Here is a 16,213-nt window from a genome sequence, read left to right on the forward strand (position 1 = left end):
CCGTCGGTGCTTCAGTTTACGGAAACCCAGTTAGCCAGCAAGATTCTGTTTTTCTCACGCTCCGATTCACGAGCAAGCTTTGAATCCTGTTAACAACAGATACAGACATCACAGTCAGAAGAATCATTTATTGGAGCTCAAACAATGCCTCGTTAGAGTTTTGGAGCCTGGGCGTCCCCTCCGGCTCTTCCTTCCCACCCCAGGGCAGAGGCTGCGCCGCCCGCCCCGGTCCCGGCCGCCTCCCCGCGTTCCTCTCCCCGGCGGTCGTTGGAGCAACCTGCTCGCAAGTGGGGGAGGAGTGATGGGGGACGGGGGGAGCAACCCAAATCCCGGTTTCCCAAAAGTAGGTCTCTGCTACTTCTGCAGTCCTCGCTCTCAGGAGAAACCCGGTCGCTCGAGCGGGGGTTTTGTTTGAGACTTGGGTTCACCCCAGAGAGAAGGGGGTGTGGGGGATGTCCTGCTCCCTCAGCGCGCGTTTGGCTAATTTTCTTGGAAAACAAACCACTGACCCACATGCAACCCTGACAGGGTGACAAAGGGGATGAAAAAAAAAGAACCATCACCACAACGACAACAACAAAAAGAGACAGCCCTCCTCCCAGCTATCACCACTTTATCACCTGCATGTGCCTGGAAGGAGGCTCTTCCCTCCGCTGAGGGAAAAAAAGCTTAGGAAAGCAAAGTTTGAACAGCGAATTCCTGTTATTTCAAAACGCCCCATGTGACAGGATATTTCCTTATCATTTCGAGCCCAGAGCTTTTCCCTGATCCACCAGCCCTTCACAAGTGCGGAGGACCTGCCCGGCGGGAAGCCCTCTCTCTCCTCAGCGCCGGGGCGCCTCGGGCGAAGGCGCGGCGATGGCTCCCGCCCTGCTCCTGCTTCTCCTCGTACTTCCCCTCCGGGTTTTTCCTCTGCTGGGTAAGTGTCCGCAGGGGCTGGGGGGGTTAAGACATAACGAGAAAAGAGCAGGGTCGCGGCGGGCACCGAGCCTAGCCTGACCTGAGGCTTGAGGACGGGGTGGGGTGGTGGTGATGGAGGGGGACGGACGGACCGACAGACCGGTCGTGCAGGTGGAGAAGCCCGCGGCCATTTTAACCCCCTCAGTGCTGCCTGAGGGGAGCCTCGATGCGGCGGGGTGCTACCGCCTCCCCTCGGGCCCTCCTTCAGCCTCCCACCCCAACTGCCTCCCCCTCCTTGCCCGCACCCTGAAGTGCCGGGTGGGCGAAGCTGCCCAACGAGGCGGCCTTTTGGGTGCCCGTGGCGCTGTGGGTGCCAAACAGGGCCGTCATGGGCAGTGCCTCAGTTTCCCCCATCATTCTGGGCACTCGGTCCCTGATCAGTTTAACACCATCACCCAGCTTTCCCTCAGATAACTCCTCACCGCCGAGGTTTGGAGAAGGGCCTGGTGTGGGGGGTCCCTATGGTCTGTGATGGGCCCCGGGGACCTGTTTTTGACAGATAGCTTTCATGGGGGGATGTCAAGGTAGCTGGGGTATTGACAGGGATTAGAGCTGTGAAAACAGGTGAAAGCTGTGTTTCTTTGTGACACCTGAAGCTTGCACATGCTTGCTCTGAGGATTACAGTGATTACAACTATTTTTCGGTGAAAGTTTTGCATCTGCCCTTCCTAAAAGCCTCTCAGCATCCTCCACTCTCCTATTTGAGGTCTAGTGAAGCAAAACTTCATAACACTGCCTTGTAACATTTCTTGCTTTGTGTAATTAGCAGCAATCATTGTAGGCCATCTGGTAAGTGAGAACCTGTGTGGAGAAGACAGTCAGCCTACCTGCGTGCTGCCTCTTGCTCCCCCCTCTCTTGCCTCTGGCTTTTGGCATGCTCTCCATTAGTGTTTGACACTGGTAGCACTTCACTGGCTTCATGAGTTACTTCTTGATTTATATTTGCATAATCTGTGATAGTTTGTAAATTCTGGAAAGTATGAAGCTATCATGGCATACTGGAAGTCACTACTGTGGAAAAGATAATTGACCACTGAGATTTTACAGTATTTGGCACAATTCTTTAGATATAAACTGAGGCCAGAGATAGGCAAATAGTCACAGTGTGGTGAATGAAGAAAAATGAAAGCCTGTGAGAAAAATTCCATTCGCATCTGCTTGGGACATTTGAGGGAAAAGATGCTAGATCTCCCTGAATAGGTTATAGCAGTGAAGTAAGTTGGTTCCTATGCCTGGCATGCTCCTATACATTTTTAAGGAACCTCCTTGCAGGAGTCATTTTCAAAATATAGATTACTCTGTTAGAAAGTGGTGTGATTGAAAGTACCAAGACTGTGGTACTCATGATCATGCTGTGGTGGACCTTTAAGTGTACCACCTACAGCTTATCTATAGTGAAGAATGGCACCCTGTTATGGGAGCTCTATAACAAATGTTGCTACAAAACCGTGAAACACAGTTAATGGTTATATGAGTAATTCTGCTCAACCCATTTTACAGATACAACTCATCATGTTGACAGGAGTGCTATCAGGTGTTTACAGAGAAGAGCTGGCAAGTCATAGAAAGTGTTGCACAAATACCTGTCTTGTTTCATATTCTTCTATACTATCTAATAACTCACATGGAAAGTGTTGTATAGGAATCCTCTTTGGTGTCCAAGCAGGCAGAAAAAATACAGAAATAAAGCTGTAAACTAGAGCAATACAGGACCATGCCACAAGTCTGCGGTATGGTCATGGATGAGACAGGAGCAACTCTGAGGGGAAGGAAATCCTGCAACTACAGTCTCAGCCACAGTTGCTCCTGCATCCTGCCACCTCCTGCACCGTTCTCCTTTTTTGGTGCCATCTCATTTTCAATGCCTGCTTGGCTGTGTTGGTTCTATAGCTGCTTACCTAGGTATTATTCCCTGTCAGAGTCCCGTGTGTGCTTGGGCCCTTGTATAAGCAGTTGTGTTGTGTTTAGACACTAACACTTTGTAAAGGTACAGTCAGATTAGCACGGGGCCAAAGATTTGTCTTTTTTTTTTTTTTTCCTCTCCTCTCCACTGGCCAGACCTCTTTGTTCAGCTTTCTAATCTTGTTTCTGAAGCCAAAACTCCATACCCTTTCAGGCTTGGGTGTAACAATCCAGGCTTTTGACTTTGGGGTACCTTTTTCACATGTACATCATCCTCTTTTTAACAGTATAAACTGCATAAAATAAAGAATGTTATTTTAGGTCACAAATACAATTTTAACAGTTTGAAAGATCAAGCAGTGTTTTCTACACATATGAAAATGTCTGACATCTCTTTTACCCAGAAATTTAAATTTAGATTTCAGGAGAAAGAATGTTGCAAGCATTGCATATATCAGTTTACAATAACATTATGCTAAATGGTAATAGAAAAGCAGAATAAAAAAGTTATCACGAGCAGTGATAATTATACATTTCCTTGTATTGTCTGTGAGTAAAACAGATTGGCAGAAGGCAACAATTTCTGTCTCTAGTACTCATCAGTTTTACACTACTTCCCAGTGAGTTGGAAGTCAAAGGACAGGAGAAGGAAACTGAGCCATGGATGAGATAAATCTAGGTCAGCTCTTTCTCTGAGAGAGAGGTTATTTGTTCCCAGGTTGTTCTTCTGCAAAAAAGTATGATCGTTTCCATGTTGGAGCCTCAGCAGAGAAGGGAAAATCTTCTGTGGTTAACCTGTATTCCCCTTAAATATTTCTCTGTTATAGAATTTGTTAAATTTGTTAATCTTACACTAAAATAAATAATGTTTTCATTAGTTTCAGTCCCCAGAGTCACATAAATTAGTATTTATCTTTCCTAGCTTGTAGTCCAGTTAAAATACAGTTTTAGGACCTTGTGTATCCTGTTATGTTATGAAATTCAGTATCAGAGAGAACTATTAAGTTACTGTGCTAAAATGTATCTCAAGGGAATAAGAGAGGAGAAATTCTCAGTCTTTGGGCAAGACCGGCTAAAAACTATTCTAGCGGTTACAGTTTTGAAATAAACCTTGAATACGTGAAAAAGCATGCTGTGAAGCACTATTTACTGAGAGGGATAAATAACTTTGGGAGCTATGAAGAGCCTGGTGGATCTTCATAAGTCATTAAGAGGCATACCTGATGATGGCAAATCCCACTGTTGTCAGTATTTCATTCATTCATTCATTCATTCATTCATTCATTCATTCATTCATTCATTCATAATGGAGAAAGGTAAGAAAGGAGAAAGAAATCACTGATGACTGAAGTTGAGTGAAAAATGAATATGCTATTGTAGCCCTACAAGTAGCTTGTGTATAAAGCTTAAAAAAATATCCTTCCCCCAGGTAAGACTTTAAGGATTTTAGCAGAGTTTATGGGAACAGAACTCCCCACCGTGGGGAAACGAAGCCTGAAGAACTTAGAACCTGTTGTCATCTCCTCATGCCTGGGAGCCCAAATCAAGCCAGTGCTGCTGGAGTGCTCAGTGTCAGGTTCAGCAGTGTACACTGTGAGATGTGCATGCTCCCTTTTTTGGCTAACTCCCATGGGTGCAGCTTGAAATGATACCATGAGTGTATTTTTCCTCTTCAGTTTAACCCACGCTTTAGATCTACAGGAGACACTAGATCTGCATCTCTGCTGCCTTGCACTTTTGAGTGTAGATGCTTCCACTGACACAAAATAGTTGAAATGAAACATCTGAACTAGTTGCATTCTACAGTCATTTTAGCAGGTATAGGCCACAGGAGTAGTGCACCTTCTTTTGCTGAACAGGTGATGAGATTTTAACCCCAAGAGTAGTGTCTGGATTCATCTTTTATTTGGATAATAGGTAAGATTACTTCAAATGATTCCAGTGGTTTTTGTCTTGCAGATACCAGCATCTTCTTAATATATAATGAAGATCACAAGCGTTGTGTACTGGCTCAAAGTTCTAATTCAGTGACTACTGCTCCTTGTGTTCAAGAAAATGAGTCACAAAAATTCAGGTGGGTCTCAGATCACCAGCTTATGAGCATAGCATTCAAATTGTGCTTGGGAGTGCCTTCGAAGAAAGACTGGGTTCCGGTCACTCTGTATCCTTGTGACAAGGCTAGTGAACTTCAACGATGGGAATGCAGAAATGAGACTCTCTTTGCAATCCAAGGGGAAGATTTGTTTTTCAACTATGGAAACAGACAGGAAAGGAATATTATGCTGTACAAGGGATCTGGTTTTTGGAGTAGGTGGAAAGTCTACGGAACCACAGACGATCTGTGTTCTCGAGGCTATGAAGGTAAAGTTCTGTAAATTAATTTCTGTATTTCAAACTCATTTCTATATGTATCTAATTGAAATATTTAAAGTATAGGAGAGTTTCCTTCTCCTCTTTAATGATCAGTGAGTGTGATTTCTGGTGAAAACAGCAATACCTGAGTGTGTGTTTTATGTTTTCTGAGGGCTTCATTTTGCTTTTTAGTCAAAGTTGTTGAAATTGTGATAGATAGTTAACTATGCATGGTAGTGATTCATTTGAAGAGGGGAAAAAAGCATATGGTTATTCAGAATGTCTGTAACTATTATACAACAGTTAATGATAACTTTTACTATTTACATGTGTACAGAAAGAGGTAGTGTAAGTGCTACATTAGTCTGTTGATTATGGTTGGGTTTTTTTGTTTGTTCGTTTGTTTTTTCTTTATTGGGAAGCAAATATTATTTATGCTGTAAGGATTTAGTTAACTCTTGATATCTTTAGCTCCAGTATATTGAAGATTACCTTCCTAGGTGTTTGAAGTAAGTCTCAAGAGTTGGTGCTTATATGCTAGACAAAGAAATAAGATATTTTAAATAGTTAAATTTGAAAAAGTTATGTACAATACATACATACATACATACATACATACATACATACATGATAAGTATCTGGGAATACGTTTGGCTTCCTATTAAGTATTCTTTGATAAACAGAAATGGTGACAGAGGGAGGTATGGATGCATTTTCTGTGGTTTACACAATGGCTGATTACAGTACTCATCCTTGGTCTAAAGCCAGAATAAAAGAACCCTAGCAAAGTAAATTATGTGAAAGGAGGCAGGGTGGAGGTGAAGTGATGGCCTGCCATTCCTTCCATCTTCATTTTCTATCAGCTCTATGAGTGACCTTGTTATGTCACCTTTCTATCAGTCCCTGTCAAGTAGTGTTCCTCTGTATGGCCTCCCATCAATGCGTGTACACTGCATGTGCACATACAGAAAACTGCTTTAGTTACTTTTGATACGTTTCATTGAGTCAGGTTTCTGGTGAAACAAAAATTATCTTTAGATGCCAATGAAATTTTGTTTGAGCATAGTATATTGGAGTCATTTTGTGGTATATATCTTTCAAGTTTCTATGTATGTGCTCTTCTCAGTCTAAAATGGTGAGCATTTGAGCGGGTTATTGACAGAAGAATCAGCAGCTGTTTGTGCTTAAAAAGAAAATTGCTTCACTTTGTGGATTTTATACTTTTGATTCTTACGCATGTAAAATTTAGCATGCAAATGTATTTGTCTTGGCAGTTTCGGTCAGTGGTTTCCTTAAGCAATAAAAATTTGTCTCATTGTGGACATGGGTATCAGTTTAGAGCTAGAGAGGAAAATTATCAATATCCTATTTCTAGTACAGTTTGTATAACAAACCAGCAAGGTCTCTACTTGCTATCATATGCTATAACATGATCATAAAACTGAACTTATATATATATATCCTATGCTTATTATTGTTTATATGTTTTTAAATTGTTGTGTCTCCTTAGATACCTACACAGTGAAAGGAAATGCCAATGGAGCACCTTGTGTATTCCCTTTTAAGTTTGGTGATAAATGGTATGCTGACTGCACAGATGCTGGCAGATCAGATGGCTGGTTCTGGTGTGGAACCACTTCAGACTTTGATGTTGACAAGATATATGGATTTTGCCCATTGAAATGTAAGTTTTGTATGTTCATGATTCTGCTGTGCTGTTATTCTGCTGCCTGGAAATATTGGTGTCCTTATCATGTGCTTTACTGTACAAATACAGTTTGAAATGAAGCATTTTTCCATCTCCATTCAGCATGCAATCCATCGAGGAACTACTTAAATATGCAAATATGGGGCTCAGCATAAAAAAAATTGACCAACTATATCCAGTTGCAAGTGTATTAATCATATGCTGGAATTTGTAATTACACCATTTACTTAAATGGAAAGTTAATTAGATGTAAAGATGTTACATTAGTATATGCAAAAGGCGATGTAGAAATTTGTGTAGTAGAATTGAAAGCTAGAATATATCTTAATTGAAAATTAATACTACTTTGTAGAATAAGTTGCCTTTTAAACATGGTGGAGTTTACATGAACTTTTTACTAAGTCCCAGTATTTTCCAAATCCATATGCTGTGCTGTAGTTCTGTATTTAAAATCAGTGAGAAGTATTTATATTTTAAATTGCCTGATTTGAGTATAACTAGAATTTCAACTGTAGTATTATGAATATATAGAACTTTCTTTAGAAATGTTGATATTACTTTAAGTAAACTGGAGTAATTTGCTTGTATGTATTCAAATTCTTTTAAATTTGAGAAAAGTTTCCCTAAATGTCCGTGAAATATGTAGTAAGCATTTTCTCTGCAAGCTGCTGCTTTTTCTGTCATGCTGAGAGAGGTAGCACTTCTCCCTCCCTTCTTCTTTATTACTGTGTTTTGCTGTGAAGCTTCAGCTGACCGCAGTCAGAGCTAAGGAGAAAAATATGTCTTTCCTTTGATGTGAAGAAAACAGTTTGGGTTGATCTAAGTGGTTTGATGATGAAGTATTAGTGTCCTTGCCTGATTTCCATGAATGTTGCTTTCATTATTTCAGACAAATATAAATTGCACTTTTTTTCCTATGCCAGTATTATTTCAAGATATTAAAAACATGTCGGGAATATCAATCCCTTAATACAGCACATGCAAGATCAGTTTAAGAATATTACCTGTCTAGTGTTCTCTGAGTATAGCAAATAGAAGGCATCATTAAAATTTTGTTTAATTCTTTGGCATAATTCAAGGAAATCCATTCAGATGGCTGTGATTGTTTTTGGAAAAAGCTGCTTTATGCTGATTGCTTGCATGTTTCCTTCCTGATTCTTCAGTACTGGCTATAAAATATTCAAGTTTGGGTCATGTATTTTAATGAGAGACAGGCTGCAGTAGCAGAAGTTTTAGTCAGCCCTATGAAAGAGGAATACCTTAATAAACTTCAACAGCCCCTTTAAACATAGAACATTTAAATCTTTGTATGTTTAAGTGTATTTAATAAGAATAAAATGTTGTGTCTTAAACTGTCTGGGGAGCAAAGGTGCCATTATGAAAATATATGATGCAAACTATTACAGCTGTTCATACTGGGATCTGGACATACAGTGAAATTATCAGTCGAACCAGTCACCTTTTCTCACTGTGAGTAAAACCCTCTCAAATATTCTCCAGAATGAAGAGGGCATAAGACTATACCTATAACAGTGATTATGCTCAATAGAGGGGAAGAAATCTGGCCAGTGGAGGTACCATAACTGTCAGTATGACCCTTTCTTTGGTGCTTCACAAAGATGCTGATACAGTGACAGTAGGAAATTTAAATCCCACAGGAAGAAACTGAGAAGTGTTGCTGCATCAGACAGTTTTTAGTAGCCTAGGAAATACTGGTTCTTTACAGGTTACACTGAGTCTGTTTAAGCAGCATGTTGCTGTGCTATATACAAGTAGTTGCTGGGGAAGGAAACAGGTTGCCATGTAAGGCCATCAGGAGAGTGAGTCATGAGGTGTGCCTATAGCCGTATTCAAGTGGGCAAAAGTCCATTGAGGCCTCTTGCTTGACAGATCAAAGAGCTAGAATTTCTGTGAAGAATTTGGAAGGCCTTATAAGTGATGCATAAAACTTGCAGCTGACTAGGAAGGAAACAAAAAGTGCAGAGAATGAGGAAATATTTAAATAGTCTTAGCATGGTATGTTAATTTTTGGGCAAATCTACATCCTTGTATTCATTGACAAACAATGAATTTATTTTTTATGACAGGCTTTTTCCTCATGCTAGTGATTAAAGATGTTTTGAAGGGTTTGTCATTGTGTTTTTTTGTCTGGTTCAAAATGCCTGGTGAATTGGTCAACTAACTTATATGGGGTTGATTTTGTTGTTTCTTCTGATTTATCTGGAACTCATAACCTGACTTTGGACCTCACAGATTTATCTAGGATAAAGAAAGAGAGGAGCACTTTAGGAAAAGATATCTAAGTAAAGATAAGCATGTGAAGGAATCTCAGGATAATTTAGACTTTTAGTATTGACAACATTATATCATTATACACTATACTATAAATTTCCATAAACTGTAATGTCTTTATTATGTGATTCCTTCCGTACTGTGTGCTCAGAGATGAAGCGATGACAGTTGTTTTATAGACTGTCTAACAAGTTTTATATTCAGTTTTTGTTTGCCATGATTCTATTAATGCAGTTTCCAAGGATATTGGACTGAGACTGCAACTTGCTTTTGATGGATAACTAAACAAACAAGAACATATTATTGTTACTGCTAGTCAAAGACCAGATTTCAGCTTGCAATTTTGAAATTAAGATCTCTCAAGATTCTTCCATTTCCTGATTCAGGAAAAATGCTTTATTTTCATCTGTTAATCATGTTGACATTTTTAAAATTATAAATGTAAAAATGTCTGCATTGGTCAGGATTTCATGCCTTTCCTATAAGTTCAAACTTGTCTGTCAAGGGCTATACCTGAAATTCAATACCTTTTCGGTCTGCTTTGCTTTGCTTTGCTCGAAAGACAGAAATTTCAAAGACATGAGTTAAATCTTCCAACTTACTATATCGTACTTGTGGGATTTTGATAGTAATCATAGGGGAAACAGCTAGTTCTCACTAATTTCGGTGTATACAAAAACTGCATGCTGAATTCATCTGTGTAGGAATAAAGTTCAGCTTTTAAATTTTTTTTCCAGTTAAGTACTAAGGACAGGTGTGTTTTAACATTAATTTAGTTTAGATGCTAAATTATATCATTCCAGAAAAGTGATTCATCTTATGGTTTCCCTGGGGTTACTAAGCCTTTAAAAATAGCATATAGATTATCCAAAATCCTGCTCTGTGTAGGTATTTGACCTCATAGAACTCAAGTGTCTTAAACCCACATTTTCCAGGGCTCAAAAATTAACTTTATTTTAATGAAAGACCAAAGTTGTGCAGGAGAGCACCATATGCAAGTCAGCTATAAATTATGAGGCTGGGGAAGTGAGGTGGAAGGTTGGACGAATGCCTGAGACTTGTTTACCTCTTCCTCTGTGATAATTTTACAAGATTTAGAATACCCTTTCTATGAAGTCAGAGACAGTTTTTTTTTACTGAAGTATAGATTTTACTACTTTTGAAATCTCCATTTTATCCCAGGCTTGTGCTTGTGCACGGTCATTTATGGTCTTGTTGAACATAGCGTAGTGAAGAAATTTTGCCTTCTGATAGTCGTAAAAGATTTTGGACAGAAGTTGTTTTGTGGATAATAATAATGAGATGAAAGTTTCCATTTTTAGTCAAATGTCTTTATTACAATAGGTTATAACTGATTTTTTAAAATAATGATAATTTGAAAAGAATTAGTGATAATATCTATAAACTTAATCAGATTTAATACAGGAAAAAGTGGAACTGGTTACTGACCAGCTGACATTTAACATGTATCATCCTTCGTCTTGAGTTTTGTTTATTGTACTGTTTTCCTCTTATTTACACACTTAAGTTTTCTAAGTTTTTCTGAATTCAGAAGAGGAAAATACCTCTTTCAAATTTTTCACAGCTCGCAACTTGAGAAATTCTGATTACAGGCTGTGGGAATTTCAGTCGTTTTCCCATTGTCAGCACATATACAGGGTCCTCTGCTATATTCAGCTTTTTGTCAGGCAAATTTCATCTCTTTATGTGATATTTAGCTCAGTGTTGGGGCCTCCTGTAGGTTCCATTTTTGGCAGAGCAAGATCACACTGCATGTTGTGGAGATTCAATTGAGACGAGCCAGGAGAGACTGCACTGTTGTAAGGAATATGGTACCTTCTGAGGTCACTTCTAATGCTGGCCCATGCTGGATGATGCTTTCACTGTTTTGGCATTGCTTAAATGTGCCAAGTTCAGGTATTCAAGGAGGTCACAGTCAGGTCATGTGGCAGAGAAGAAGATGTGATGGTATGTCAGATACATGCATAAGACAAATCAGGAATTTCCAGAAAACGTGAGATGGATGCTGATAATGTAAAATTTGTGTTCAGGGCTTGGGTCTGATTACCTCTATCACAGTAAGAAAATCCATAGCCACATTACATAGTACCCAAAATTGGTCAGCTTCATATACACCTTAGCTAGCATGAGTCTGAAAGTTTATAGTCTTTTTCTTCACAGTGACAAAGCAACTCTTTTTGCATGACTTTAGCCACTTAAGCTTCTACCTTAAACATCAGCTTTGTTATACCAGGGAAAATGGTGACCTTGTTTCATGGCCTCTGTACTGTCCAACATGGCTGTTGTGGTTTAGCTCTGCCCTGGATTATAACACATGAGAGCGCCTCGGGACTCCTTTCAAACCAGTTTTATAACAGTGTTTAGGTTTTTTACATTTGTGCTACACAATTTATTCTATATTTTATCTGGTTCTGTCTTCATGATCATTTACAGCATTTCTTTTTCTTCCTACAGTTAATAGTATTGATTTGTTGTGGGATACAGATCCTTTAACAAATGTTCAGTACCAGATAAACTCTGAGGCAGCTCTGAAATGGCATCAGGCAAGAAAGAGCTGTCAACAACAGAAGGCAGAGTTACTGAGCATCACAGAGTTGCATGAACAAACATACCTGACAGGTAGGGTAATAATTATCAGGTGGGTTTTTTTTAAAATGCATTATTGTAATGGTAACACTTATATGGCATGTTCCATCTTGAAAATTGATATTTGTTCATTTCTGTTAATTAGTAGATTTAAACTGTTACTTTGAATCATCCAGCTGGAAAAATTGGACAGAGAATGATTATTTTATCCTGATTAAATATTGCCAGAAACTTACAGTAACATAAAGAATACATCAGTTAAGTAATGCAAGCAATAAAGAATGAAAGTTGAAATGCAGGAAAATGCAAAATAGTTTGTAAACCAAAGATGCAGATACCAAGATTGCATCCTTTTTGTGCTCTATTTGTTCCATGTACTAGTCAGCATTTTTGGCTTATCTCATTAAAGCTGTCGTATCATCAGTTTGTGCTAAGATATGAAAAGAAAAAAAAAGAACTAATAAACAAAAGGACTCACAAATAGCTTGTTTTATTTTCAATATCTTTCAAAGTTTTTGAAGTAATTTCCAAACTTCTCCTCTGAGAAAAATTTCTTCTGAATGTGTACTTGAATATATTTATATTCTACAATGAAACAGTCTCTTCTTTATTACCTTCTTAGCCTATGTACACACATGAAACAGTCCACCAGTTCATCTATTAAATAAATTAGAAAATATTTTGAGTATGTTACATCAATTGGAAGGTAAACTATTCTGTGCCATAAGCTATATTTTGTGCTATGTAAGTTCATAGAATCAGAGAATGGTTTAGATTGGAAGGGACATTTAAAGATCATTTAGTCCACTCCACCCCTGCCATGGGCAGGAACATCTTGCACTAGACCAGGCTGCTCAAAGCCCTGTCCAACCTGGCCTTGATGGGGCATCCACAACTTCTCTGGGCCACCTGTTCCAGTGTCTCACCATCCTCATGGTGAAATTTTTTTTAATTAAATCTGATCTCACTCTATCCTCTTTCATTTCAAGACTGTTGCCCCTTGTCCTGTCACTGGAGGCCATGGTAAAAAGTTTCTCTCTGTCTTTCTTATAAACCCCCTTTATACATTGAAAGGCCATGGGAAGGTCTCCACAGAGCTTTCTCTTTTCCAGACTGAATAACCCCAACTCTCTCAGCAGTTCTTCACAGGTGGGTTGTTCCACCCCTCTGATGAATTTTTAAGTGCCCTCTTCTGGACCTGCTTTAACAGGTCCATGTCCTTCTTCTACCGGGGACCTGAGAACTGAATGCAGTACTCCAGGTGGAATCTCACCAGAGCAGAGTAGAGGGGGAGAATCACTTCCCTCGACCTGCTGGCCACACTTTTGATGCAGCTGAGGATATGGCTGGATTTCCACACTGCAAGCCAGTTCATGTCCAGCATTTCATCCACCAGTACCCCCAAGTCCTCTTCTGCAGGGCTGCTCTCAATCCCTTCATCCCATAGTCCGTATTGATATTGGGGATTGCCCCAACCCATGTGCAGGACCTTGCACTTGGTCTTGTTGAACTTTGTGAGGTTCAGATGGGCCCACTCCCGAAGCCTGTCAGGGTCCCTCTGGATGCCATCCCTTCCCTCCAGTGAATCAACTGCACAACTCCGCTTGGTGTCATGTGCAAAATTGCTGTCTAAACTTTTGTTTTCAATTTTGGTCAAAACATAGGTCTTTTTTTTTTTACCGAGTCTGATGAAGTTATTGTTGAAATTAATACTCAAGGGAGCAATCTGGCACTAACATATAGGAGTGAGTTATTAGTAAGTGTGTTGTAATTGCAAACTAGTAGATATGGCTGCCAAATATATGTGGAAATCAGTTTTTCATTCTACAGCTACCCTGGCAGTACTAGGATTTCCTATCACACTCAGTTCTTGATCATCTTAACCACAACTTGTTTGTATAGAAGAAGTACTGGAACACATTAATGTGTTGGTGCCAAGTCAGGCTCTGGTATGATATTCCAGTCCCTTCCTGTGCTTAACTACCCCTCCTTTTAACCTTGCCATGCTTCAAGTGCTGCCCATAATCATGGTGTCAAACACAACTAAAATATATAGAGCAAAATTACATACTGGCACAATGCCATCACAGAAGCAGAAATAAATAATATATTGCACAATGGTTTTCTGTGAACTATGCAGAAATACATTTAATTCAGAAAAATCAGCAGTTGTCCAGCTGGGCTTCTAAGTCTTATATGAAAGGCAGAGGTAGACAATTGATTAATAATGACTGTAAATAATGTGAGAGAATTCAGCAGGGCCGTACATAAGCATGATATTTTGAGGTGCTTTTCAGAACTCAAGCAATAAATTGGACCTGGCTTTGAAAGCCTGACCTATCACTGGCTAAACCAATGAAATCAGATGAGACCAAAAAATATACAAGATGTGCTGTTACAAAGACAATGTTTGGAATGATCACATTTTAATGTAGTTTGATAAAATGCAAACAATTTTTTAACTTTACAATATTTCATAAATTTGAAACTGACATTTGTTAGTTTTATGAGAAAATAATAGGAAACTATTAATGTTTCATTTCAGAAAACTGATTTTTGGTTTTGTGATCTTTTGTGCAGCTTTATCAATTTAATGTTTTATAATTCTGGAAAAAAAAATGTTTTGTATTTATGATCATTGGTTTAGAAAGAGCATGCAGAAGGGTCATTTTGTTTTCTATAGTAATAAAATTGTCCACACCTAAAAACGTGAAAATTCTAAAACTATAGTGACCCGTGTAACATGATATGTTTTGCAAGTTTAGTATAGCCACCTTAACTAAAAGGATAAAAGTTGTTAAAATTTGTACTGGGAAAAAGGAGAAGCAGATGGTTTAGAGAGAATTAATCTCTCAGGTTTTGAGAAAGTGTTTGCTCTTGCTGTGCATTTACAGTATCTGTCTTTGTCTCTGTTACCTAGGTTTGACTGGCAGACTGAGTTCTGCTCTATGGTTTGGTCTTAACAGTTTGAATTTCAACAGTGGATGGCAATGGGTTGGTGGAGCTCCTTTTCGATACTTAAATTGGGTTCCAGGTAAGGTTAAATACGGTGTTACACAGTTTAAAAGGCAACCATTTGATCATCATGTAACATATTTCTTTTCTAGTACTCTGTTCTGCAATTATTGAGCTTGTTTTGATGTTGAAAGATTCTGAATGGTCTATAAACACTGTGAGTAATGGCCCTTGTGCTAGGGGTAGGCACTGGACCTAATCTGTTATTCACAATGGAAATGGTAGCCTCAAAAGTTTTAAAAAGTCATCTAGGAAAGTTTTAAAAGTCATCTATTTACACTTCATTTGTATGTTTTCTTAATTTACTTAATTTATTTCTATATAATACAGAATAAATCTGATGCTATAGCTGTCTTTGTGAGATTAGACTGGTCAGTATATGTTATTTTTTGTTTGTTTTTTAAAATTCCTTTCCTTTCCAATTTGTTTTGGTTATTTGCTTAAAGGTTAGATTTTAATTTTCATTTGGGGTTAACCTTTCCATGGCAGTAACAGGTATCAAACTGAACATTTTATGCTAGTCTACTTTGAAACAAACCCAGCTACATCACGTCTGTAGTTGCAGTGTTGAACTCTGGTGCCATTATTAAAAAGCTTGTCTCTATGCCATCTGGATACATGGTGAAGAAGAGGTGCTTTTTTCGTTTATTATTCAGTGCCTATGTTAAGGTGTCTTTTTGTAGGACCCTTGTTCCCTTGCACTGGCTATTCAGGAAGCCTTTGGAGACTAATTTAAAGTAGGTGTCTGAAGTTATGCAGTGTAAATACTCTTGTCTTCACTGAGCATGTGCTTAATCTGCAGTAACTATAAATGCACGCTCCATTGTATCACCTGGTGGCTCTCTTGTGTAGGTAAGGCCAAAAGCACAATTTAGGTGGATAACCTTCTTGAGTAGGTAAGCTTTGAAGAGTAAATTGAACTACTTTATAAATAGCCCTCCAATGGAGTGATCACACAAGGCAAACAGATGGTCTGAACTGCAAGTTGCTGTGAAGGTATTTATAGGTCTGTTATCCAAGTGCACTGATGAGGATCTGCATGTAATGAAGAGTGGTGGAACACTGATTGTGAGGTGGAGCCAAAGCAGCAAGGGAAGCTGTTCATGGTTGTTAAAACTTGCAGACAACTCTCAGTTGTCCTGTAAAGGGTTAGGTGGGTTTTGGAGTAACCAAAATGGCGTTCATTTAACTTTAGCTCCTTATCTTCCTTGGGTTCATTTGAAGGTAATACTCTTGAATCCATATAACCTATTTTATATTTGTGCTATCTCCTTCATGACTTTCCTTTGGTCAGCCTACCTCTATGTCCTCCCTATTACCCTGGATGTTCAAGAGCTGACCATTTTTCCACTAGTATATTTTAAAAGAATTTGTGAT

At 39.0% G+C, this 16,213-nt stretch overlaps 1 protein-coding gene across 1 annotated transcript in view; it reads left to right on the forward strand.

Annotated features, from left to right (window-relative positions):
- Nucleotides 1-399: 399 nt before the first annotated feature.
- The window catches only part of LOC113477169 (macrophage mannose receptor 1-like), a 63,262-nt gene continuing 47,448 nt past the window's right edge, over nucleotides 400-16,213 (forward strand). Inside the window, exons 1-5 of the mRNA XM_026843329.1 lie at nucleotides 400-919; nucleotides 4,822-5,223; nucleotides 6,725-6,898; nucleotides 11,690-11,854; nucleotides 14,742-14,855. Coding sequence (XP_026699130.1) covers nucleotides 859-919; nucleotides 4,822-5,223; nucleotides 6,725-6,898; nucleotides 11,690-11,854; nucleotides 14,742-14,855 — 916 coding nt within the window. The 5' untranslated portion in view covers nucleotides 400-858. The remainder of the gene's footprint in view (nucleotides 920-4,821; nucleotides 5,224-6,724; nucleotides 6,899-11,689; nucleotides 11,855-14,741; nucleotides 14,856-16,213) is intronic.

Source organism: Athene cunicularia, assembly GCF_003259725.1.
Source record: "Athene cunicularia isolate RWA chromosome 2 unlocalized genomic scaffold, athCun1 chr2_part1, whole genome shotgun sequence".
In the NCBI taxonomy this organism is placed as follows: domain Eukaryota; kingdom Metazoa; phylum Chordata; class Aves; order Strigiformes; family Strigidae; genus Athene; species Athene cunicularia.